Here is a 22,164-nt window from a genome sequence, read left to right as displayed (position 1 = left end):
GAATTAGACCCAGAGCAGTAAAATTCGAAGCTTATCAGACGCGGAAGATGGATATATTCATGATGGCAGCACCTCTTGGGAAGAGACATAGATCGATCGGAGGGTCACTCGTGGACACCAAGCCAACATCGGTTACCCGAATCGCAGCCAATACATATCGAGCAAGGATCAACTCGGGGGCTTGGTGAGCGGTTCTAAACTGACTTCGACGGGAAAGCCTTAGCTTGAAACTTGCATGGAGGCTGAGCACCTTTTGGTATCGGTAAAGACTGCTGGTCTGCTACCCCCAAGGGAGCTGGAGCGGCGGCGAAGAAGGCATTGGAGAGTTTCTGGCTCCCATGACAAAGCGCCCTGCGTCCCCAGACAGAGATTGACTCATGTTTTGAACCGTATCCCAGATCCCAGATGGGAAGGGGGGTTAACACCGAAGACCCGGGGTAGGAGCGCCTTCTTCAGACACCCCTGAGAACGATATCTTATGTGATTTGATCAATGGTTCTGGGTTTATATTTCTCATTCCACTGCTCAATTTCCCCCTTTCCCCCCAGACAGGTCCTCATCTGACAGTGAGCAGTTGTCAATTAACGTTTCGAGCTCATTGCTGCTTCAATGGCGATCAGAATGATACCTTTGGTCTGTCTCTGTTCACAATCACGTGATATCTCTGACTCCTTCGGCGTCCCGTCGCATGTTAGTCACCACAATTGTTAGAGGGGAGGTGCGATGGTGGGGTCATTTTTCCAGGAACTGCCCCGCCATGGCTAATCGGGCTTCGTAGAGTTTGCACCAAGGCTGATTCAATTGCTGTCGCGACTGCAATATTGCTCCTCTCATAAGAAGAAAATCTGGTCGATTTTCTCGAATTCGTCCTTCGTCCCTGCGAAACTTCCTTTTTCACTTGTCTACCGATCTAGACCTTTCACCTTACCACGACAATGGCTGACGCCCCTTCGGACCCGAAGCCCCCCGCCGCCGAAGCTGGCGCTGCCGGCGCTGAGGGTGCCGCGCCCTCGAAGAAGGCCGCCAAGAAGGCCGAAGCCAAGGCGAAGAAGGAAGCCGAGAAGGCTAGGAAGGCTGCCGAACGAGAGGCTGCCGCCGCCGCTGCGAAGGCTGCTAGTGGCGCTGCTGAGGACCTCGCCAAGGAAAACTACGGCGATATCACACCCACCACCAAGGTCGATGCCGAGCGCGTACATTTGAAGGATATAGGGGATGAGCATCTCGACAAGGTCATCAAACTCCGGGCGTGGATTCAGAACTCCCGTCTTCAGGGCGCCAAGATGGCCTTCGTCGAGCTGCGCGAGGAGAGGGACTGGTCCATTCAGGGTGTCATGGTAGCCAACAACGAGGGCAAGCCCGTCTCGAGACAAATGGTTAAGTGGACTGGCTCTCTGACCCTGGAGAGCTTCGTTCTGGTGGAGGCAAAGGTTGTGAAGCCCCTGGAGCCCGTCAAGAGCTGCAAGGTATCCGACTATGAGCTTCACATCTCGAAGTGCTACCTTGTCGCCCCTGGACCCCCCGTTCTCGGAATGAGCTTGGCTGTTGCCAACCGAGCGGTCTCTAGCTTCGAGGATGAGGAGCACCACGCCGCCGATGCTGGTAAGGATGTCGAGGAGGTCAAGGACGGGGTTGCTGCGCTCTCTGTTGACTCTATCGCCCATGCGTCCATGAGCACCCACCTGAACAACCCCGCCATGCACAAGAGGGCTCCTGTGCAGCAGGCAATTGCTGATGTCCGCATGACTGTACGAAAGCTATTCAGCGATTACCTTGAATCCAAGGGCTTCGTTCAATTTGAGCCTCCGTGCCTCATTGGTGCCTCTTCCGAGGGTGGTGCCAACGTCTTCTCCATGCCTTACTTTGACAAGGCCGCTTTCTTGGCGCAGTCGCCTCAGTTCTACAAGCAATTTGAGATCGCCGGTGGTAGGAAGCGAGTATACTGTATTGGACCCGTTTTCCGTGCAGAGAACTCCAATACCCCCAGGCATATGACCGAGGTGAGCATTTTTATGTATAATTTTATGAAGAAGCTGTGACTCTTGCTAACTCTGTGTGCGACACCCGTTAGTTCACCGGTCTTGATCTCGAAATGGAAATCGAGGACCACTACCACGAGGTTCTTCATATGCTGGAGGGCGTTCTGCTCTACATCTTCAGGGGCCTCGAAGAGAAGTGCGCCAAGCAGATTGAGCTGATTCGCACCGTATACCCGTCCGAAGACTTCCTGCTCCCCGAGCCAGGAAAGGAAGTCCGTCTCACCTTTGCCGAAGGCCAGAAGCTACTCCGAGAGGAGGGCCCCGAGGAGTTCCGCAACGTCAGTGACGACGAGGACATGAGCACGCCCCAGGAGAAGGCTCTCGGCGCTCTCATCCGAGAAAAGTATAAAACCGACTTCTACGTCCTCGACAAGTTCCCCGAGTCTGCCAGACCCTTCTATACCATCGAGGACCCCGAGAACCCCAAGGTCACCAATGCCTACGATTTCTTCATGCGCGGCCAGGAGATCCTGTCGGGTGGCCAGCGTATCCACGTCCCCACCGAGCTTGAGGCTCGCTTGAGGAAGAAGGGCATTGACCCCACCTCTCCCGGAATCAAGGAGTATGTCGATGTGTTTAGGTCCGTTGGCGTGCCTCCCCACGGTGGTGGTGGCATCGGTCTCGACCGTGTCGTTGCGTGGTATCTCAATCTCCCCAGTGTACATCTAGCGAGCTACTATCCCAGGACGCCCAAGCGACTTCTTCCTTAAATTTGTTTGAAAGGAAAGTTAAGGAATGCGCCGCCGCAGCCTTTAACTAGTACAGGAGGACTTTGAGGAGCGATGTGTTACGAAATAAAAATGAAAACCGTATTCGATTGATGTAAAGACAGCGTGATTCAAAGACTCTCTCTCTCCTCCTAAGAGCAAACCACAACAAAACAAGACAAAGCTTCCCCTAAAAGCTAGATAAACAGACGAAGAAGGAAAATTACACCACATCCACAAGAAAAACTAGATCCTCCACAATGTGCCAAGGGGACCATGTCCCACCACCCTGCCGACGACCCTCCAAAAGAAAACATTCATCTGTTCCAAAATCAATTCCAAAGCGAAAGCAACCCCGTCAAAGACCGGTCCCAGAATCCCCAACAGCGTGTCCAGGCAAGAGCAGGCCCAAGCAATAAACTCGTACCTCGTAAGCGTCAACCGTGGATCAACCCTGAAAAACCAAGCGAAATACGGTATGCCGTACTGCAAATTATGTCCGTACGCCGCCTTCAGCCTCGAGTTCCCGAAGAGCCAAAGCTCGCGCTCTCTGCTCGCCGCGACGTAGACCTGGATCGTCATGAGGAGTAATACGTGGTAGAAGATGTACACTGCGTCCTTCGCTTGGAAGCACGGCCAGCAGAGCGGAGGTTCGGGGACCGGAGGGTGCTGTTGGTGTCGTCTGCGGAGGCGGAGGAATGGCGGGACGAGGTAGCGCTTCGCCTTGGTGAATACGAAGTCCGGAAGGTGCGTGAGCCAGAGGAAGAAGACGAGGATGAGCCGGATTAGCCGGACGTAGGCGCGGACGTGTTCGTAGGCATGCTGTCTGGTGGCCGCTAGGGCGCCGGTGATGGGACCGCGGGCGATTGATTTCTTGCAGTTGTAATCTAGCACGCAGGCATGGGATCGGTGGAATTGGCAGTTGCAGTCGCACCCGCAGCCGATGGTAGGGTCGCATGGGCAGTTGTTCCCTGTTCTGGCCTGGTCATTCTTGGAACTATTGTGGCCACAACATCTGCGGTGCCTCCCCTGATCCCGTTCCTCATTCTCTGATACGTATGCGGGACTCTTTTCGAGAGCTTGCCTTCCTTCTTCGAGGACCTTCTTGTGGAAGTCGACCTTCCACACTTCCTTGTCGATCCAGTCCTCCAGCTCGGATAATCTTTCCCTTTCGGCCTTCCTCATCTCCTCATCGAGCTGCGCGATCTCGTCCTGAGCCTTCTTGGTGCCGTCCTTAATCATGTCATCAAGATCCTTCAGTTGGTTGCGGAATTCAGGATATTTTCCCATGTTCACACGTGGATGTTTCTCATGGTGCCCTTTGCTATATCCCCCGCACCCACCGTAGCCGTGACCGCCGGTGTCGTCCTCGTCGTTATCACCGCCAAGGCCATCATCGTCGCTCTCGCTTGTATCCGTCTCTTCATATCCGCCGTGGTTCCCACACCCAACCCTTGGTTGTACGAAATCCCTCTCCAGTTGCTGAAGCCTCTCGCTAATCGCAACTTGATCAAGCAGGGGCAGCTTAGTCTTCTGGGGTTCCTTCCCTCGCTGAGCAGGCTTGTCCTTGCTTATGGGTGCTTTACCCTTTCCTTTGTCTTTCGGTGGTTCAGAAGGTCCAGCCTCTGGCTGGTCTTCCTCATCGTATTGCCTCCAGATGTCGACGCCACTCTCCGGGTCTTTTCTCGTTGTCGGGGGTTTGGTCGTTGGCTTTTTGGTACCTCGCTTTTTGGTTGCTGGCTGTTGAGTTGTTGGCCTTTGGGTATCTGGCTTTTCGGTTATTGGCCCCTGGGTCGCCAGCCTTTGGGTTGCTGACTGCCTAGTCGATTGCTGTTGAGTTGCTGGTTGTTTGCTAGTGTCCTGCTGAGTCGATGGCTGTTGAGAGGTTGGCTTCTGGGGGGCTGGCTTTTTGGCTGCTGGCTTCTGGGTCACCCGTTTTTGCGCTGCCGGCTGCTTTGCCGGTTGCTGTTGAGTAGCTGGCTTTTGGGTTTCCCGCTGCTCAATCGATGGTTTTTGAGCGGGTGGCTTTTGGACTACCAGCTGCTGAGTCGATGGGTGCTGAGTTGATGGGTCCTGAGGCTGAGCCGTCGGCTTTTGGGCCGCGGGCTGCTGAGTCGAATGTTGCGTGACTAGCCCCCGAGTCACAGGCATTTCGATCTCTTCCTCTTCGTCCGCTGGCCTTTCAGTTGCCGCCTGTTGGGGTTGTGGCGCCCTCGGGGGGAGCAATGGTGCGACTTCAAACTGGTGCGATCCTGGTGGAAGAGGCCCTCTGCTGACTTTGAACCCTCCTTGGGGCTGTTGTTCTGCCTGCGGGAGCGGCCGAGGTCTTCTGGGTCCCGGAACGGGTGGGTTCATCGCTTTTGCCTTCCTACTCCCATCCACAATACGCTGGAGTTCACTAAGAGACAGGTCCCGCGGCGAAATGCGTTTAGGCGGCTCTTTTTCTGGAATCATAGCATCTCGAGGCTCGGGGATTGCTGTATCCGAGATGTCGTGCCCTGGAGCATTGGCCTTCCCGAACTCTCTGTCCGTACGTTCCAGCTGCTGCATGGCTTTCTCAAAAGCGGAGATGGTTCCCGGAGCGTTGGTCTTCTTTGCCTTCTTTTCCGCCTGTAGCCTATTTTCCACTCGCTGGTGGATTTCTGCATACGAACTTCCCATCGGGTTCAGCGAAGGAAAGAATCTATCCGGGCCGAGAGCGGGAAGAGGCTTTCCAGGCGACCACATCCGTGGAGGGGAGTGTAGAGGAGAGGAGTGTTTCTGCGGACGGATGCTAACATCGGGCGATGTGTCATGGGTAGAATAAATGTTTGGACTTTGCCCAGGACGCTGCGGCACAGGAGGGCCCCCAGGACTCAACTGGACCTCGAATAGCGCCTCATGTATCGGTGGCGGCTGCTGCTCGCTCGCGTCATCTATCTTGGCGGTCGGGAGCCGTTCACCTTCAGTGACATAGGGGTCGGATGCGAAAATCAACGGAGATTTGGGGGGCTCGGGTTCGCCGACCACCGGATTTTGCTCTGTCTCTTCTTCTGCCCCCTTTTCTTCCGCCCCCCCGCGCAAATGCGCTGTCCTCTCCCTCACCAACTCTCTAAGATGCTCAATCTTTGTCTCGGCCGCGTCGAGTTTCACACCGAGGTACCCGAGCTGGCTTTGAAGGATAGAAATGTACTGTTGAGCGACCTCCAAGGTTGCGACTTTCTCGTTGCGCCATCTGACCACCTCCTCGGCGAAACGTTCAAGTGGCTCGTCGCTTGTGGTATCTTCGAGCGCCTTCACCTTCGAACTTGGGTCTTTGTCGTTGAAAGGGTAATATCGCAAGATACGCTCGCTCATTGGCCATATCATGCTTCGGTGTAGGAATGGATGAGCTTTCTGGGCATCGAGCAAATCTGTAGCCCTCAGCGCTAGAGCGGTCCTCTCTGATTCAAGTTCTGGCAGAGACATCCACGGACGGCCTCTGGTAGCGGCCCACATCGAATCTAATTCCTTCTCGATTTCCTCGGGAGGGCAGGAAGGGCCCATTCGTTTCTCAACTATAGCCCTATTTTGCTCTCGTTCTCTCTCATCGGCAGTATAGTCAAAGATCCTCCCCTCCAACTCGACGCGCCTCTTTTCAATTTCCTTGAGCTCGGTATCACGTAACTGAAGGAGTTCATCCTCGGCTTGTACGTAATAGCGAATGTCGTCAAGCGTGTCGAGCAACTCTTCGTACCTCAGCTTCTCTTCTCGTACAACCTCCACGTACTGTATCTTCTCTTGAAGTATCTTCTCTTCGTCAGGGCTGAGTCGCTCTTTGCGATTGCTGGACTCGGCTTTCTTGTCTTCGACTTCTTTCTCGCTATCATGCAGACGTAACTTGGCGTCGGAGAGGTCTGCTGCTATGGAGTCCTGGAAACTCCTGAGTTTTGAGCGGATGGTACCCGCTGTTCGGTCCAGGAATTTGCCGAATGCCTTGATAGCGACGCTATTCCCGGTCATGGCCTCAAAGACGTATGTCGTACCCTCCTCCGATAGCTTGTGAACCTCATCACGCCTAAAACCTATGGCTTTCATGATTTCGGAGTACTGGCTTTGCAGCTTGTCGCGAATCTTGAGCGCCGCATCATGCTGGGCCTTGATTTTCATACGCAATATCTGGTACTCATTCTTCCGTTGGAGGACCGCGTAAGTTTGTTCGATGGTCATGGAGGCCCCGCCATATAAGTCGTCAATCTCTCTGCTGACCATCAACTGGCAAAGGTGTGCGTCCTGCATTTTTTGGTGTAGGTTAGACGTCGCGCGGGTGTTCTGCGTAAGGAAATCGATGAGAGATTGCAGGAGTGGTGTGGACTCGTTTCCGGGGGACGTGAGGCCCTCATCCAATTTGGAATTCAGAGAGCCGATGGCTTCTGTGACAGCTGAATGGTGCTCTTCGAGTTCTTGAATGGAGGGTTTAAGTTCAGTGATCCTTAAGGGTACCTTCTCGGGTGGTAAGCCAGCGATGATTGACAGCCGGCTGCCGTAGTTTTTCAGTATACCATAGCAGTTCGTGAAAACCAGGGCAGAAGCCCTCAGTTCCTCTTCTTTTCCAATCAAGGGTCGGGGCTTGACGTTCCAGTCCTTTTTTCCATCCTCTGGTTTAATGTAGGTGCGATGTGTCCTCTGCCGGTCCTCCTCGACATCACGACTCCACTTCAGCAGCTCAGCTTTGTCCTCTTCGAACTTGTCTAGGAGCGTCCGGGCATGTTGGGCCCGTACTGAATGTAGTACAATTGAAGTTTCAAGCTGTCTCTTGGTATCCTCGAGCTCCCGGCGCAACTCTTCCTTGGTCTCCGAGTCCGAGACCTCCTCTGTGCCATCGAGCCATCTCGAACCCTTATTTTCCCGCGCCTGCAAAAGCTGTTCCTCTAGAGCGGCGATTTTCTTGAGACTGTCTTCATGGATCGTCCTCAGACGTTGCCTCGCCGGATTTATCCCCCTGATGATCATGTGGCACAAGTCTTCTTCATCGCATAGAGCGTTGTAGCGGCGCATCTCCTCAGTTTGCGCCTGATCAAAGCCGAAGGGATCGAGGGGAATGCCAGCATATCCGAACAGTGCCTCAAGTTTCCTCTTCTCCACTCTAATATCGGTGATGCGGTCCTTCTGGCGGAAAGGATCTACCTTATCCTTTAGCTTCTCGAGTTCGTTACGGAGGAACTTATTTTCTGCCACAAGCGTCTCAGGCGTTGAGAACACGTCATCAGAGTCGGCCTCCTGAACCCGCTGGGACCCCATTTGGGATATTTTCCGCTGGAGCTGGGCAATTGTTGCGAGGTGTCTCTCTATCTCTGCTCTAGTAGCGGCAGGGACTTGTTTCTCTAATTGCTCCTGAAGTTCTTGAATCTTGGCGGCGAGTTTGTTGGCCTCACGATCATAGCCTTCCGTTATCGAGGCGGTCACTTCTTCCCGTACCGTTAGGAGTTGTTGTTCAAGATCAGAAACTCGGAGACGCAAAGTTTCGACTTCAGGGGGACCGTCCTTAGATTGCAAAGAAATCGCGTTCTCGAGCTGGTCCGTAAGCTCCTCGATCTTGCGGGTCAACTCCGAAACTCTCTCAGTGTGCTTCGTCTCTTGGGCGGTAGACAAATTCCTAGTTTCGGCGAGCTCTGTCTCGGCCTCTCTGAGTGCCGATCGTAGGCCGTTCGCTTCGCTTGCCGCCATGGCTGTAAACTTAAAAAGCTGTTCTTTGAGTACCCCAATATCCTGTGAAAGATCCTCGCGCAACCTTTGGGACTTTTCCAACTGCTTCTTTAGACTCCTACCGTTCTCGCCGCATTTTTCCAGCTGTTCGGTTAAACGATCCCTCTCCTCTTTTAGGCCTCGCAGGGTGAGCAACTCACTTGTTGGCCGAGGAGTCCGCGGCAGTTCAGGGTCGAGTCCAAGGTTGGAAATAAGGGAAGAACGCCGATCAATCTCGTGGCTCGTCAACTCTTGGAGCTCCGCCAATTCTGCAGCTAGGGTAGTGGGTGGCAGGTCTCCTGGGAGACCATCAGAATATGCTTGGCTACCGTCGGGAATCGAGCTGTCTTGCGAGACCACTGCGTCCTTTCCGACTACTGGCGACTTGGCGGAAAATGGTGATTGTACGCCCTTGATTTTCAGTAGGGCCTTCTCGAGGAGGGATATTTTTGCTTCGCTATCCTTGACCTGTGCTATAGCTAGGTCGCGGACCTCTTCGGCAGTGGCGAGGTCGGTGTTTATGACATAAAGTCTGTCGAGGGCATCGTCGATCTGCGCGGTGAGGTGAGAGACTGCATTGGCTGTGTTCACCTCCCTCTCAGCTTTAGCCTTGTCGAGCATTCGTTGGAGCACGTCGGCACGTCTATCTTGGTCGTTGATGCGGCGCTCAAGCCTAGCAATAACAGTTTCCGGTTCATCTTCAGGTTTCTTCTCTTTTTCTCCCCTAGACTCACGAGGAATCACAGGGAGATATCGGCGTCGGCTCTTCATTTCCTCTCGCATAGTCTTGATTAGTCTTTCCTCCTCCTCAAGGTCGTCAAGAGCTTGGTTGGCAACACGAGCCATCCCATCAATAGTGTAATCCCAGAGCTGGTCTTTGTAGTGTCGAGAAAGCATCTCCTCCTCGGGGAGTGGCGGGTACTGACGGCGGAGTAATTCTTCCACAAGCTCCTCCTTCTTCTCCTTAATGGTATCAAAGAGTTGTTGGTACTTAAGCTCGCTCTCGTAAGACCGACCCCTTTCCTGCTCGAGCTCCTCTTCCATTTGGCGCAGCTTCTGCTCAGTAGCAATCTTAGCGGCAGCCAGGTTTCTGGCATGCATCTTAAGCTCCTCATTATGCTTCTCCACTGCCTGGGCATCTTCCGCCATTGAGGCCAACTGATCCGCAACATTGTTGCTGTCGAATTTTGTCTTCGTGATATCCTCCCGCAGAGCCTTGACTGTCTTCTCCAAATTTCCGAGCCTTCCTTGCTGGCTGACAACCGTCTCTTGAAGATCACTGTAGTACTTGTCCTGGTCTCCTTCGCTCGTCTTAAGAGGGCTGAGAATTGCCTCTTTCTCCAGAGGTTTTCGAGAGGAAACGGGGAAATCGCCAACGTATTTAGCCACAAGATCATGGATATCGCCGGAAAAGCTGTCGGCATCTGGAGCAGGAGAACCGTCGCCAAGGACGACGCTGGCACGTGTTGCCTCAACAATGCGGCTAACGAGGACACGAAGCTCGTCGTCAAAATTTAAATCGGGATCATGCTGAGGATGGGCAACGTTCTCAATAGGTGCGCCAATGTGAGTGGACGTAGGGTTGTCAGGTGTTGTAGGGTTCTCAATCGTAAATTCATGCTCAGGGGTGTCTTCGACGGCTTCTGCGTGCTCATGACTTATGTGAGCTTCCAAAGGTTCCTCGGACTCGTGAGGTCTGAGAGGCTCCTGTGGAGATTGCGGTTCTTCGGTTGTCTCCATCTCATGAGAGGGGCCAATCGGGTCTTTGGTGGGCGAGGACATGGCTACATGGAAAAACTGAACGCTCGGGGATGGGACATTGGGAGATATGGCGTCACCGATGTACAATCCTTGAATGAACACAAGATAAGAAGATTTCGAAATCACCGGAGCTGTTGGTTATGGAGGAGGCCTGATATGATAAAAGAGAGAAGAGAATCGGGAAGACAATGGCAGGGGACGAATCGAATGACATATGTGAGAAGAGACGAGGGCATCTTCGGTGCTGAACTCTATGAAACCTAGACTTAATGATTCGAGAACTCGCATTTACCTACCTCGTCAACCTCCGCATGGGGCTCGAACAAAGGTGGGTGCTCTCGAGCACCGGTTGCGGAGAACGTGCTCGGACGAACATACGGACTTGGTTGCTAGGAATCCTAGAAAGAGTCCGGAATGGGTAAACGGAACGCATTGCGGCATTGTGGAACAGGAATCTTCTTCGACAGCGAAGGAAACCGCGCAGGGCTGGAATTTGAAAGAATTGAGTGGTGATCGGTGACCTGGCGGTTATACACAATCGATTGATGTCTAGAATTGTGAAGTTTGAAATGCTGTCTTCGAGGAGGTCCTTTAGGATTCATGGAGAAATTTCTGGTTTCGGCGAGTCGCTCAGTTTTGGTAGAAAGAAAACAAAGGTTTTATTGTAGAATGTACATTTTTTGCAAGGTCATAACGTCGTGAACTGTAAAATTAAACATTGCACTCATAGCAATGCATTCATGAATACCAGCCTCTGGCACCGGGTCCGCCTTGGGCTTCTTCACGTCTGTGCGGAATCATGGGCTCTTTGATGTCGAGCGTCTTGATGATGTCTCGCCAGGTTGCCATGTCTAGGCTAAAGACAGCTTGATGCTTCGTTTGGTGCCGACTAGTTTCTTCCTCCATTTCGGCAGTAACGGGGGCTTGGTACCACATGTGTTAACAGGAATGCAAAGAAGAGGCTACTTGGCTGCCACCTTGGCGGAATTCAACTTACCGACAGATGGAAGGCCGTCGTCATCTAGCTCGATGCGCACCTTGTTATCCTTGATAAGAAAACTGACGTAGAACATATTCTCGATAGACTGTCCAAACGATTTGGGGTTTATGACGAAGCGCATAAAGTCAACACCTCCAGTACTTCTTAGGCCAAGTTGATGCATCAGCCGGATCTGCTCCTCAATTTCCATGTCTTCCGTGATCAAGTCGTATACTTCCTCTTGCAGTTTTGTCTGGATGCGCTGGAGCCGCTGGAGCACCTTCCCGCAGATGACGGCCAGGTCATTGTCCTGTTTGGTCAACTCCTCGGCGTTTATAACTTCAGGCCTCGTTTCCGCGAGCTGGTTGATTCTGAAAGGCGCACTCCGCTTCGTAATTTTCCGCGCTTTTTTCTCCACAGATAGCGGGCCTAGGAGATGACCCTGAACAGCTGGGCGACCAATACTTGGCAGACAGGCGAACTGGCCAAAGTAAGCCCAATTTAACATGTCGCCGTCCTCGTCTTCACCGTCAGAGCCTTCTTGTCCTCTGGCGATACGCCTTCTGCGCTGCTGTTGGGTACTCGAGAGCTCTGGGGCATTGTCGCCATGATCGTTCGCTCCCTGGCGCATGTATGTGATGCATTGGGACACGAATTCGTCCACATCGATGCCGTCGGCGGTATTTCCCTGAGTTATCCGAACAGTCTTCTTGTATGACATGTCCGCCGCCGTAACCAAGAGACGGGAGTCTATGACGGCCTCGGTGGTTTGTTTAATATTCTTGTTGATCGTATTGGCGGATACAATGAGATCGCGAATGCCAGTTGACTCGCTCTTCAGATAATCGTCGGCATTGTCCACAAGATCTCGACCTAGCTCCCGCAGACCTCGCTGAATGTCGCGCCGCTCCTCCACTGATTGATCGGGATCGTAGGCATCGGAATCATCGTCGCCATCTTCATTATCGGGCTCGATGGTTCGCCGCCTGTTCGAGGGGCCAGCTCCCGTAGATGTATCGGCTCGTTTCCTCTTTGATCCGGACAGGTCTCCGTCTGCTCCCCTATTTCTCACAGCCAAGTTTCTGCTTTCTCTAGGGGTAAGACCCGGACTGGAGGAACCCCCCTCAGAATCACCGGTGTCAGACCGGGGCATTATGATCAGTCGTGGCTTGGCCTGGTGGTTCGGGCCAAAGAAGAGAATGCCGAATTTTGTGTACCAGCGTATTAGGTATATGCGGCGGGATTAGTGAAATAGTGTGATGTCGATTTCGGTTTCGATGTCGATCATGGAGTCTATCGGTCGCGTCGTCAAAAGTGCTAAGGCAAGACGCGATGCGAATAATTGAGGGTTTGCCAAGCGTGAGTGTGGAGGGGGTGTTAGAAGCGCTCTCAGCAGGGCGGGGTGTGGGGTGTCTTTATCTTCTTCGAATCAGCCGTTAACACCTGTCCATACTAATCTGCGCTGATGACTTGCAGAAGTTCGCAGAGCTCCCAAGTTCCCAGCAAACAGGCGACAACGTCACCGACATCGCAAACACATAAAGCGTCGCTCTCTCCCGCTTTTTTCTAGCTTCCTTTCCAACATGGTATAAGCCATACTCACTGCTGTTCTAACAGTCTCGAGGCCATGGACTCCTACTCTTTCGCGACTTCGGATGCGCTCGACCATCCTGTCAGCATCAGGATGTAAAGCTCCCCACCTCCCATGAGTCTCGAACATCACTGACGCCTAGATTAGAATCGGTCTTGAGGGAGACGAGCCGCCTTTTCGCCAGTCTACGCTTCTCGAGAGCCCGGCGCTCCGCCATGTTGGATCCAACATAAGGTATCCTAAACTCTCCTCTTTCGAGGCTGCTGCAACCCGTACTAACACCAGACGACCTATGACAGCCCCCATTCCGATCTCTACGTGACAGTCCAGGTTTGGGCAGGATCCAAACCACTTACTGTCCCCATCCAGACTGCGTATAAGTCGTTTCGATCGGAGAGAAGGTATTATTCGTGGCTTGTGTTCTCCGTTTTAATATCATTCTTCCAGTTGCTAATATTGAATGCGCCCGCAGGTGGAACGAATGGTTGACCCTTCCGATAACCTACTCGAACTTGCCTCTTAATTCATGCCTTGCGATAACGTTGTGGGATCTTTCCCCGGCGAGCGAAACCCCCGGAATCGGCCACACCATACCCTTCGGAGGCACTACGCTGCCCATGTTCGACAAGGATAACCAGCTCCAGAAAGGAAGGCAAAAGTGTACAGTCCACAGGCATAAGAAAGCGGACGGAAACGATAACACGATAACTCCCGCGTTTGAATCCAAGAAGAGGGGCGCCGCTCGAAAGGGCGAACTGGCGCCTGTGGACAAAGATGCCGAAGAGCAGGAGAGGATGGAGAAGCTGTTTAAGAAGCACGAGATGGGCGAGATTCCCAGAGTTGAGTGGCTTGACCAGCTGGTCTTTCGCGGGTTCGAGAAAAAAACAGCAAATGCCTCGATCAGAGCCATGCAACGCCAGCGCATAGGCACCAGCAACGAACTGAACGCCGACGCGAAAGCTCTCGCCAAAACCAACGGCGGCCCAAGCGCTCTCGCCGAACGGAACAGCCGCCCATCGAAATTCGTCCTGAATGTCGAACTCCCGCGTTTCGATTTCCCCGTCGTCTTTGCTGACCGAGAATACCCACCACCGGCCATATCTACACTTCAACACCTATCGATCTCCCAGTCGAACGTACTGAAGCCGCCGCCGGAGGTCCAGTTCGGCCCAGGAATCAACGCCGTCGGCGATGCCTCGGCCAACTCAAATAACCGCCTCGTGAGGATATATGATCCGGAAGTTGGGGCCCGCGACAACCCAGCCGATGCCAAGCACCGAAGGCTGTTCCGAAGTGCACATAGAAACGGAATTATGGATAAGGATCTAAAGCCGAACGCCAAGGTGCGAGATGAGTTGAACCTCATCATGTCCTACGGCCCCACTCACGCCCTTACCCCAGAGGAGATGGACATGGTTTGGAAATTCCGCTATCATCTCACTAGAGATAAGAGAGCCCTCACCAAGTTTGTGAAATCTGTGAATTGGCAAGAAGCTACCGAAGCAAAACAAGCTGCCCAGTTACTTAACAGGTGGACCGCGATCGATGTTGACGACGCACTGGAGCTTTTCGGGCCATCTTTCGACAGCCCCATCGTACGAGCCTACGCGGTCGAGAGGCTACGGAAAGCCAACGACCATGACTTGCTACTTTACCTCTTACAGCTCGTGCAGGCGCTTAAATATGAGCACATCGTTGCTTCCGGTGAAGAGGGCACACAGGATTCATCTCTGGCCCGCTTCCTCATAGCGCGCGCAGCAGACAACTTCAAACTTGGAAATTACTTCCACTGGTATCTCATGGTGGAATGCGATGATAGCAGTCCCGATCAAGACATAGACTACCGAAACATATACCGCAAGGTGGCGTATGACTTCATGGTAGAACTTGTTAAACGGCCCAATGGCGCCGAGATGAGGAAGGCGCTGCTCAGACAGGCAGAACTAATCACCATCTTATCGAAAATCTCGGGCGATATCAAGTTGTCTAGCGAGTCCATTCCCAAGAAAATCGAGAGAGTCAAGCATTTCTTGCACGATCCCAAGAATGAGCTTCTTCATATCGACCCACCCTTACCTCTTCCTCTAGACCCGGAAGTCAAGGTTGTCGGCGTTATTCCGGAGGAGACGACGGTTTTCAAATCGTCGCTCTGCCCAATCAAAGTGACTTTTAGGACGGCGACGGGCGGACGCTACCCCATCATCTTCAAAACGGGAGATGACCTCCGGCAGGATCAGCTCGTGATCCAGATTATCACTTTGATGGACCAACTTCTGCAAAAAGAGAATTTGGATCTCAAGCTATCGCCTTACAAGATTCTGGCCACGAGCACGACCGCCGGAGCCTCGCAGTTTGTCCCATCCGTCAGCTTCCAGAGCATCGCGTCCAAATACAGCAACCCAGCCTTGACTTATCTCAAACAGAACAACCCGGATGACAGGGAGCCTCTCGGAATTCGTTCCGAAGTCCTCGACACGTACGTCAAGTCCTGTGCAGGCTATTGTGTCATCACATATATCCTAGGCGTTGGTGACAGGCACTTGGATAACCTGCTTCTTGCGCCAGATGGACACTTCTTCCACGCCGACTTCGGATTCATTCTCGGCCGCGATCCCAAACCATTTGCACCGGTCATGAAGCTGACTAAGGAAATGGTGGACTGCATGGGCGGTGTCCAGTCAGAACACTACAAGATGTTCAAGCAGTACTGCTTCCTGGCATATGCGGCTCTGCGAAAGTCATCGAACCTCATTTTGAATTTATTCAGTCTTATGGTCGATGCCAATATCCCTGACATTAGACTTGAGCCGGATAAGGCCGTCATCAAGGTCAAGGAGCGGTTCCATCTTGAGATGGGCGAAGAAGACGCCATCCGCTGCCTGGAGAGAGTGATTGAAGACTCACTTCAGGCACTTGCTCCTGTTGTTATAGATAAACTTCACGAACTGGTTCAGGCTTTCAGGGCATAGAGAGGGTGTTCAACTAATCATTATTATGGACTATGGGAATGATACCCAGCAAGATACGGGCAACTAACTAATCTATTCCTTTTTTCTTTTCATGGCTCCATTGTTGATTTCAACTCTACTAAGGACTCTTAAGTATCTGGACATGTGCTATTGCCTTAGAACTTGGGAAGCCACCTTGCAAAGTAGGAGATTGGCTGATGATGAACTCGACCGGCATGGCCAAAAGCCAACACTATCCCATGTCCCATGTGAGAATGCGGTTCAACGAACAGGCACACTGTTCCCAGACCCTCCATACCTACACATACCCTTTCCACGCCCAGATCTTCTCTTTATACACTAGCTGCCTCTGTGACCGACCACTGAATGTACCATTCACTTGGAAGCCGTGCAAACAGGATGGTCAGGCTCGTTGGAAAGATGGAATCCCTCGGGTACAGCTATACCATTCTTCTCTTGTTCTGGGCCATTCGGCTTCCTTCTCCCAGTTCCTTCCCTCGACATCGATGATCCTACGCGTCTCCATTCATCAACCCTCGGTCGCCGTCTTGTCCAGGCGTACTGTCCATCACCTACTTAATTCCCACATGTTTCCTCTCTCCCAAGAGCAGCGATTTCTATATACCCTTCACTCCCAAACTGTTGGAAGCACTTCAGATCGATAAGAAGAGAACCAAACACACCCCCCCATACAGAAGAGAGTATTCGAGCCTTCCACCACAAGGGGGCCCCTACAAACTTCTCATCATGGCCGATTCATCTCGCCCACGTGAAGATCGGGCCCAACCGAGCAACGCCGACTCCTCAGACCGGTCCGCACCTTTCTCCCCTAGTGCCGTTGTTGTTATCCCCCTAACTAGTAGTAGACAACCTCGTCGTGGCATTTTGCCCGCCATCCTTCGACGCGGCTTTTGGTCGAGATTTTTCGCTACTCGGCAGCCCTTCGAGGCACCGGATTCGGTTTCTGATTCGGATTCAGATGGCGAGGACCAGTACGAGGATGCTGTCGATACGCTTAAGAACGGCGAGAGCATACCTGAGCCCAATAACTCTAGAGGCGACAATAACAGCACGTATTCGCGGTCCTCGGACGGTTCATCTGGTGAATCGAACCGCTCTGATTGGAGCTACACGCAGCCATTTCAACCAACTGCTACTCACGATCAGCATTCCCTAGCCACGCGCCTCTTCAACGTTGATCCGCCCGAGCGGCTTCTTAACGGGGAGACGTGGCAAGTCGTCGAAGGTCGTGCGCATTTGCCTCACGGATATCAGAATGGAGATGGATCCACCAACACCAAGGGAACTTACCGCAGGGTGAGGGATGGCATTGCGAGCGTTGGTGGTAGGATTGAAGGTGCTGGACGACGCATCGCCGGAAACTTGTCAATGAGTAACCTGAGCGGACTTGCGAATGGTATTAGACGTGGTAATGTTAGGCGAGGACGGCCTGGCGACTCGACTCCCCGAGGCTCTCGACGGGTGGAGCGAAGACCATATAAAGATGAATCTAGCTCTGAGGGTGATGTCTCGCCTCGGCCTCGTTGAAAATGGCACATGGAGCCGGGGAAATGCACTCGATTGTCTAGTTTTTCGACCACTGTCACTTACCTTTTTCACTCTTTCCTCTTGGGCGTCTACAAATCGGTTATGGAAGGGTTCATGAGCACTTCATTTTTGCAGGCGAAAAATTTTTTTTTTTTGCCCTCTTTTCTTTTTTTCCTGCTTCTGTTGTACAGAGAGCATCAACGATGAGATACCAATGAAGTAGAGCCAGGTTTATGGCGTACATGATTTTCTTTCATATCCTCTTACAAGTTTCATACAAACGAAAAAAGCTCGTTTCTCCTAGTGAAGTTTCTAGTTCCAGCTTATGTTTCTCCAAACAAGAAGAGACCCTTCTTCCCCCTAAACCCCTCCAGACCCTTCTGAGCCGCCTCTCTCAAAACTTCCTCCTCCGTCTCCCAGTTCCACTTGACCTCCTCAACAGGCGCATCATGGAACTTGCCCTCCCGCATCAAATCAAGCAGATACTCGATCGAGTACTTCCTTCCCGCAGGATCCTTCTTATTCCACCTTGTAAGCCAGAAACCAAGGAACCGAATATCCTTGAAAATGAGCGCCGCCGTAGGCAGCATGACGGGCTGCTTCGCCATTCCTCCATAGGTGACCATGGCACCTCCTTCGGACAGCGAGCGCGCGATGCTCGTCGCCGATTTTCCGCCCACGCAGTTAAGACCGAGATGTACAGGGTCGCGTCCGTGGTTCGTAATCTCCTGCAACCGCTCCCTCCAGTCGCGCGTGAGGAACTCGGACTCGGTGACGACAACATCGGCACCGAGGTCCTTGAGCTCCTTGCGCAGCGCCTCCGTCTCCTCGGGGATCTCGCGGTCGCGGATGACGTTGATGCTCCTCAGCCCCCAGATCCGACCGAGCTGAATAGCAGCTCGTCCGACGCCAGAGTTGGCGCCGTTCTGGATGAACCAAGCACCACTTCCGGGCTCGAGATGGTTCATGGGCAAACCCTCCTTCACCCCCGCGACGGGCCCGAAAGATCGAAGGAGTCGGTACGCCGTGCAAGGGTTCACGCTCACCTGCGCCGCCTGCGTAGGTGTGAGTCCCTCCTTGTTAATCTTGAGAAGCGTGTCAGCCTCGACGAGCGCATGGGTCCTCCAAGTGCCGAAGCCAGATGACGCGGGGAGCACCCAGTCACCCTTTTCGAGACCTGTGGAACTCGAGCCGGTGGAGACGACTTCGAAGACGCCTTCATTGCCGGGGACGGCAGCGGGAGGTTGGGTGCCCAGCTCGGAGGTGAAGGTGGGCTTGGCGCCGTAGGTGCCTTGGATGGTGTTGATGTCGGCGGGGTTTATGGGGGCGGCGAGGGCGCGGACGAGGACGGAGGTGGAGGGGATGGAGGGGGAGATGGAAAACCTGTGGATTCTACGGGGGAGATATGTGAGTTAGTTTTATGAATATAGTTGACGAGTTCGAAGGTAGGGAGAGGAGATAAGTGACTTACCGGAGGACATCGTTCGGCTCTCCGTATTCAGAGAAGACGAGGGCTTTTGCTTGCGTATATCCGTATGGGCCGGACAGCCATCTTGCCTGGCTCGGTAGACGTCCTGCCAGTACCCGAGCGCACGACTTGGATAGCGTCGGCCGCAAGCTCGAGCCGGACATGATTGATCGGGCTACCATCGTGACCGGGGCGTTCGTTTTCGTGTACTCTTCCGGAACGTTGATGGAACGCGGAATTCGACGACTTATTCGCCCGCTGGTCCGGATAGAGTTCAATTGGCTCTTGCCGGCCGCTCTTAGCTCAACAAAGTTCGCCTTGGAAAGCCCTCGATGACTCGTAGTAGGTCGAGCTAGTTCGATTGAATTGCTCTCGAAAATTGGCAGCACGAGAGGGTGACAAGGCGCTCTCAATCCGAACAGGATCTTGTCTCCAGAGCTTCTTGCTTCCGATGACGTTTTTGACTGGACAGACGGAGCTACAAGTTACCTCGGATGATAGCTAGAACCCAGCAGTGGTCCACAAGTGCTACCAACTGCCCATACAGTAATGAACTTGTTTCCCAACTTTGACGCCACCCCAAAAGTTGCACCCACCACCACCATTTTTGGAAGTGAAACTGGTAACGGAGGTGGGCCAAAGCAAGCCACCGGCTCGTTCCCGATTCGGCTCCACGAACCTCCTACACCACCACCATCAACCATCTCTCTGCATCCTGCATCAACTGACGAATCCCGTCCCCCCTCCCTTTTTGAGGACAAAAATATATTAAAAAATTTTACCTTAGTATCCCACCTCCCTTAAAGCGGCCCCCCCTTCTCTCAAAGAATGAGGTCTTTTGGATGGTTGGGCAAACCATAGCAAAAGAAGAGGCCAAAGCGCAGCGTGACCGGGAAAGTGACTTGAAAGGAGGCATTTTGTTTGTTTAATGGTGTTTGTTGGCCCGTTTAGAATGGCAATGTACTTTGGCGACTTAATTTATGCCGCAGGGACGGGCTACAAGTTTAGAGGTGAACTAAGACGCCACGACAGTATAATAGATAGCACCATAGCGGGGTCGCTCACGAAGCTTGGTTTCCTATGCTTGTCCTTACCAGTGCATCTCGGATGAAAACTACCGAGTACTGCACGAAGATCTGGATCTTGCTGGATCCCAAGTCCACGAGCTCCACGACGGAGAGTGGATGCGCTACGTCGTTGAGAGGGGGAAAGATACTCACCCTCGGTCGAGGAGCCCGCTCAGGAACCTACGGGTGCATTATCCAACCCCATGGAAGAGCTCCATGCTTAAGAGCTGAGAAGAAGAGTACTGCATCAAAGAAGAAAGATCACCATTTCATGAACACGGAGAATCGGATCGGTGAAGACAATACACAACAGTTCAAGATTGTAACAAGATGTATCCTCCACCAGGCTACTTTTAATTCCACAACCATTGCTGCGTCTGATAGGAAAAAAAGTCGAAATATAAACCTCCCGGCTCGACGGCGGCACCCAGGTAGCTTTGAAAGAATAGGTACAGGAGATGAGAACAAAAAGAAATGAGCGTGTTGGTTGTAGCCAATGCCTGTAACTTTCTCCCTCGGAATGCCGTCCTCGGTAGACCCAACATCGGATACACTGCGGATATCTATCGGTGCCAACCTGCACCCTATAGCATCCTAGTCCTTCTTCTCGATTTGCCAAAGGTTCGCCCCTGACATGTCGGAGTATGATAAAGATAATTCTAGGGGGAGGGGTCAAGCGGCTGAGGAATGGTACAAGGCGAGATGGTGGACAAAAAGGAGACAGAGACGGATAGACAGGCTGAGCGGACGGCGTTAATAGAATGCTGCGTAAGATTCGGTGGTATAATGATAATCCGCAGGCGAAGAAACGGAACAGCTTCGAAGTAGGGCCTCGCTCGTTGGTGAAGTAGTTATGATGAGTAAAATAAAGAAAACACAAGCAACAGATTGGTCATTACAATATCTGTGGAAGTGACAGAGAGTCACACAGGGGTATTTGAAGGGGGGGTAGGTATAGGTATCAATGGTAAGACACTGGGTATAGACGAGACGAAGGAAATCGTATCAAGATGGGTTATGGCGAAGGGGGGTTGGTAATAGATCGGAAAGCCTCAGTCGAGTATCGCAGAGAAGAGATACGACATCAGTTTCCTTCGGCCAAAGGTCTATCCAAAAGAGGACCCGTTTCCAAGCCTCTCTCATACAAGGGATTTCCAATAGCCAGTGTCGTTCGAGGCGAACGGCAAGAATTATGGTGGTCTCGAGTAAAAGTATCGCCATATGCCAACCTTTCCAACTCTTGGGTCAAAAGGAGAATAAGAAAACAGGCGTGAAGGGAAGTCGAAGGGAAAGAGAGAAGTAAAGAAGGGTTCAGGAGAAATGGGTAGAGGAAAAGAAAAAAAAGAATCAGGACATTCCGACCAGAAGGAGTGTGACGGGACTCTTTAGACAACCACTCAGCCTTGTGGCTCCTAATGCCCTCGTGAGATTGCACAAACACCAACACTCCATGCGCATGTATTATCAGCCGACTCGTAGACGCTCACAACTTCCAAACATCGTAAATGAAAGGCAACTCGCCCCTCTCCACTCTCGGGCTACTTGATGTTCTTGAAGAGATCCTCGCCGCCTAGGCTGCTGGAATCGCCTAGGTCCAGTTTGGTGCTCAGCGCGCTCAGCTCCGGGATCATCGGGGGTGGGGGGCCTTGGGGCTTCGTAGCGTCCTGGTAGAGGCCGCTGGATCGTTTCGAAGCGTTGTCCAGAGCTCCTCCGGATCTTAGGCGCCTGAACCAGCCGCTACTCCGTTTCGCCTTCTTTTCGTCGAGGATGCTGGCATTACTTCGACTTCCGGGCCGGACGCCATTCGCAACGCCATTACCATTGGCTTGGGATTCACCTTCCTCATACGTGTTATTCAAAAGAGTTCGGCTAAACAGTCTGCGGATGCTGCCTTGTCTGCTAGACAGCGCGGGGGATAGGGGAGTATCGTCGGCCGGTCGCTTGGTGCCTGCAGTCACAATCGTACCATTGATGTTATCCTTTTGGGACTTCGATGGCCCTTCTGCTCCATTTCCATTCGCGTTCGCGTCGTTGGGTCCCTTGTTCTCCTTGTTGGCGTCGGTTGCCGGCGTCCTCGGAGGGGTGGGAACTTCCAGAACGGGGGATGGCAGAGGGGGAGGAATATCGGTTCCTTCGGTCAGTGACCCGAACTTGAATTCGAGGGCCGGAAGTTCGAATTTCTTCGACTTTGACGCCGAACCAGGCGCAACCGTCCGCGTAGTCGAGGTCGACATCGTGGCCTAGGGGGCGTGTATCGGCTCACGTCAGGGACCAATTCGATTGTTTGGGTGGACCCAGTACCGTGATGAGGAAGGGAAGTCCGGCGAACGAGGAC

General features: G+C 52.8%; 4 protein-coding genes and 3 pseudogenes across 4 annotated transcripts; 3 read left to right on the top strand and 4 right to left on the bottom strand.

Annotated features, from left to right (window-relative positions):
• Positions 1 to 935: 935 nt before the first annotated feature.
• SAPIO_CDS9895 (Aspartate--tRNA ligase, cytoplasmic) lies at positions 936 to 2,746 on the top strand (the record flags this gene model as incomplete). Its single annotated transcript, XM_016791181.1, has 2 exons — positions 936 to 1,997; positions 2,069 to 2,746. 2 exons carry the CDS (start codon positions 936 to 938, stop codon positions 2,744 to 2,746), a joined length of 1,740 nt encoding a protein of 579 aa, XP_016639025.1.
• A 243-nt stretch (positions 2,747 to 2,989) lies between these two features.
• On the bottom strand, positions 2,990 to 10,228 carry SAPIO_CDS9894 (annotated as a pseudogene; the record flags this gene model as incomplete).
• A 717-nt stretch (positions 10,229 to 10,945) lies between these two features.
• Positions 10,946 to 12,339, bottom strand: SAPIO_CDS9893 (Uncharacterized protein; the record flags this gene model as incomplete). Its single annotated transcript, XM_016791180.1, has 2 exons — positions 10,946 to 11,130; positions 11,205 to 12,339. The coding sequence occupies 2 exons, from the start codon at positions 12,337 to 12,339 to the stop codon at positions 10,946 to 10,948; spliced, it is 1,320 nt and encodes a 439-aa protein (XP_016639024.1).
• Positions 12,340 to 12,813: 474 nt separating this feature from the next.
• Positions 12,814 to 15,746, top strand: SAPIO_CDS9892 (Phosphatidylinositol 3-kinase vps34; the record flags this gene model as incomplete). The annotated part of the gene is made up of 4 exons (XM_016791179.1): positions 12,814 to 12,872; positions 12,925 to 13,011; positions 13,077 to 13,178; positions 13,250 to 15,746. The coding sequence occupies 4 exons, from the start codon at positions 12,814 to 12,816 to the stop codon at positions 15,744 to 15,746; spliced, it is 2,745 nt and encodes a 914-aa protein (XP_016639023.1).
• Positions 15,747 to 16,493: 747 nt separating this feature from the next.
• Positions 16,494 to 17,294, top strand: SAPIO_CDS9891 (annotated as a pseudogene; the record flags this gene model as incomplete).
• Positions 17,295 to 17,617: 323 nt separating this feature from the next.
• SAPIO_CDS9890 (Enoyl-[acyl-carrier-protein] reductase [NADPH, B-specific] 1, mitochondrial) lies at positions 17,618 to 18,944 on the bottom strand (the record flags this gene model as incomplete). Its single annotated transcript, XM_016791178.1, has 2 exons — positions 17,618 to 18,686; positions 18,766 to 18,944. 2 exons carry the CDS (start codon positions 18,942 to 18,944, stop codon positions 17,618 to 17,620), a joined length of 1,248 nt encoding a protein of 415 aa, XP_016639022.1.
• Positions 18,945 to 21,367: 2,423 nt separating this feature from the next.
• On the bottom strand, positions 21,368 to 22,063 carry SAPIO_CDS9889 (annotated as a pseudogene; the record flags this gene model as incomplete).
• Positions 22,064 to 22,164: the final 101 nt, after the last annotated feature.

Source organism: Scedosporium apiospermum, assembly GCF_000732125.1.
Source record: "Scedosporium apiospermum strain IHEM 14462 chromosome Unknown SEQ_SAPIO_0154, whole genome shotgun sequence".
Taxonomy (NCBI): Eukaryota; Fungi; Ascomycota; class Sordariomycetes; order Microascales; family Microascaceae; genus Scedosporium; species Scedosporium apiospermum.
The sequence above is the reverse complement of the archived record's forward strand: the minus strand, read 5'-3'. Positions and strand labels throughout refer to the sequence as shown.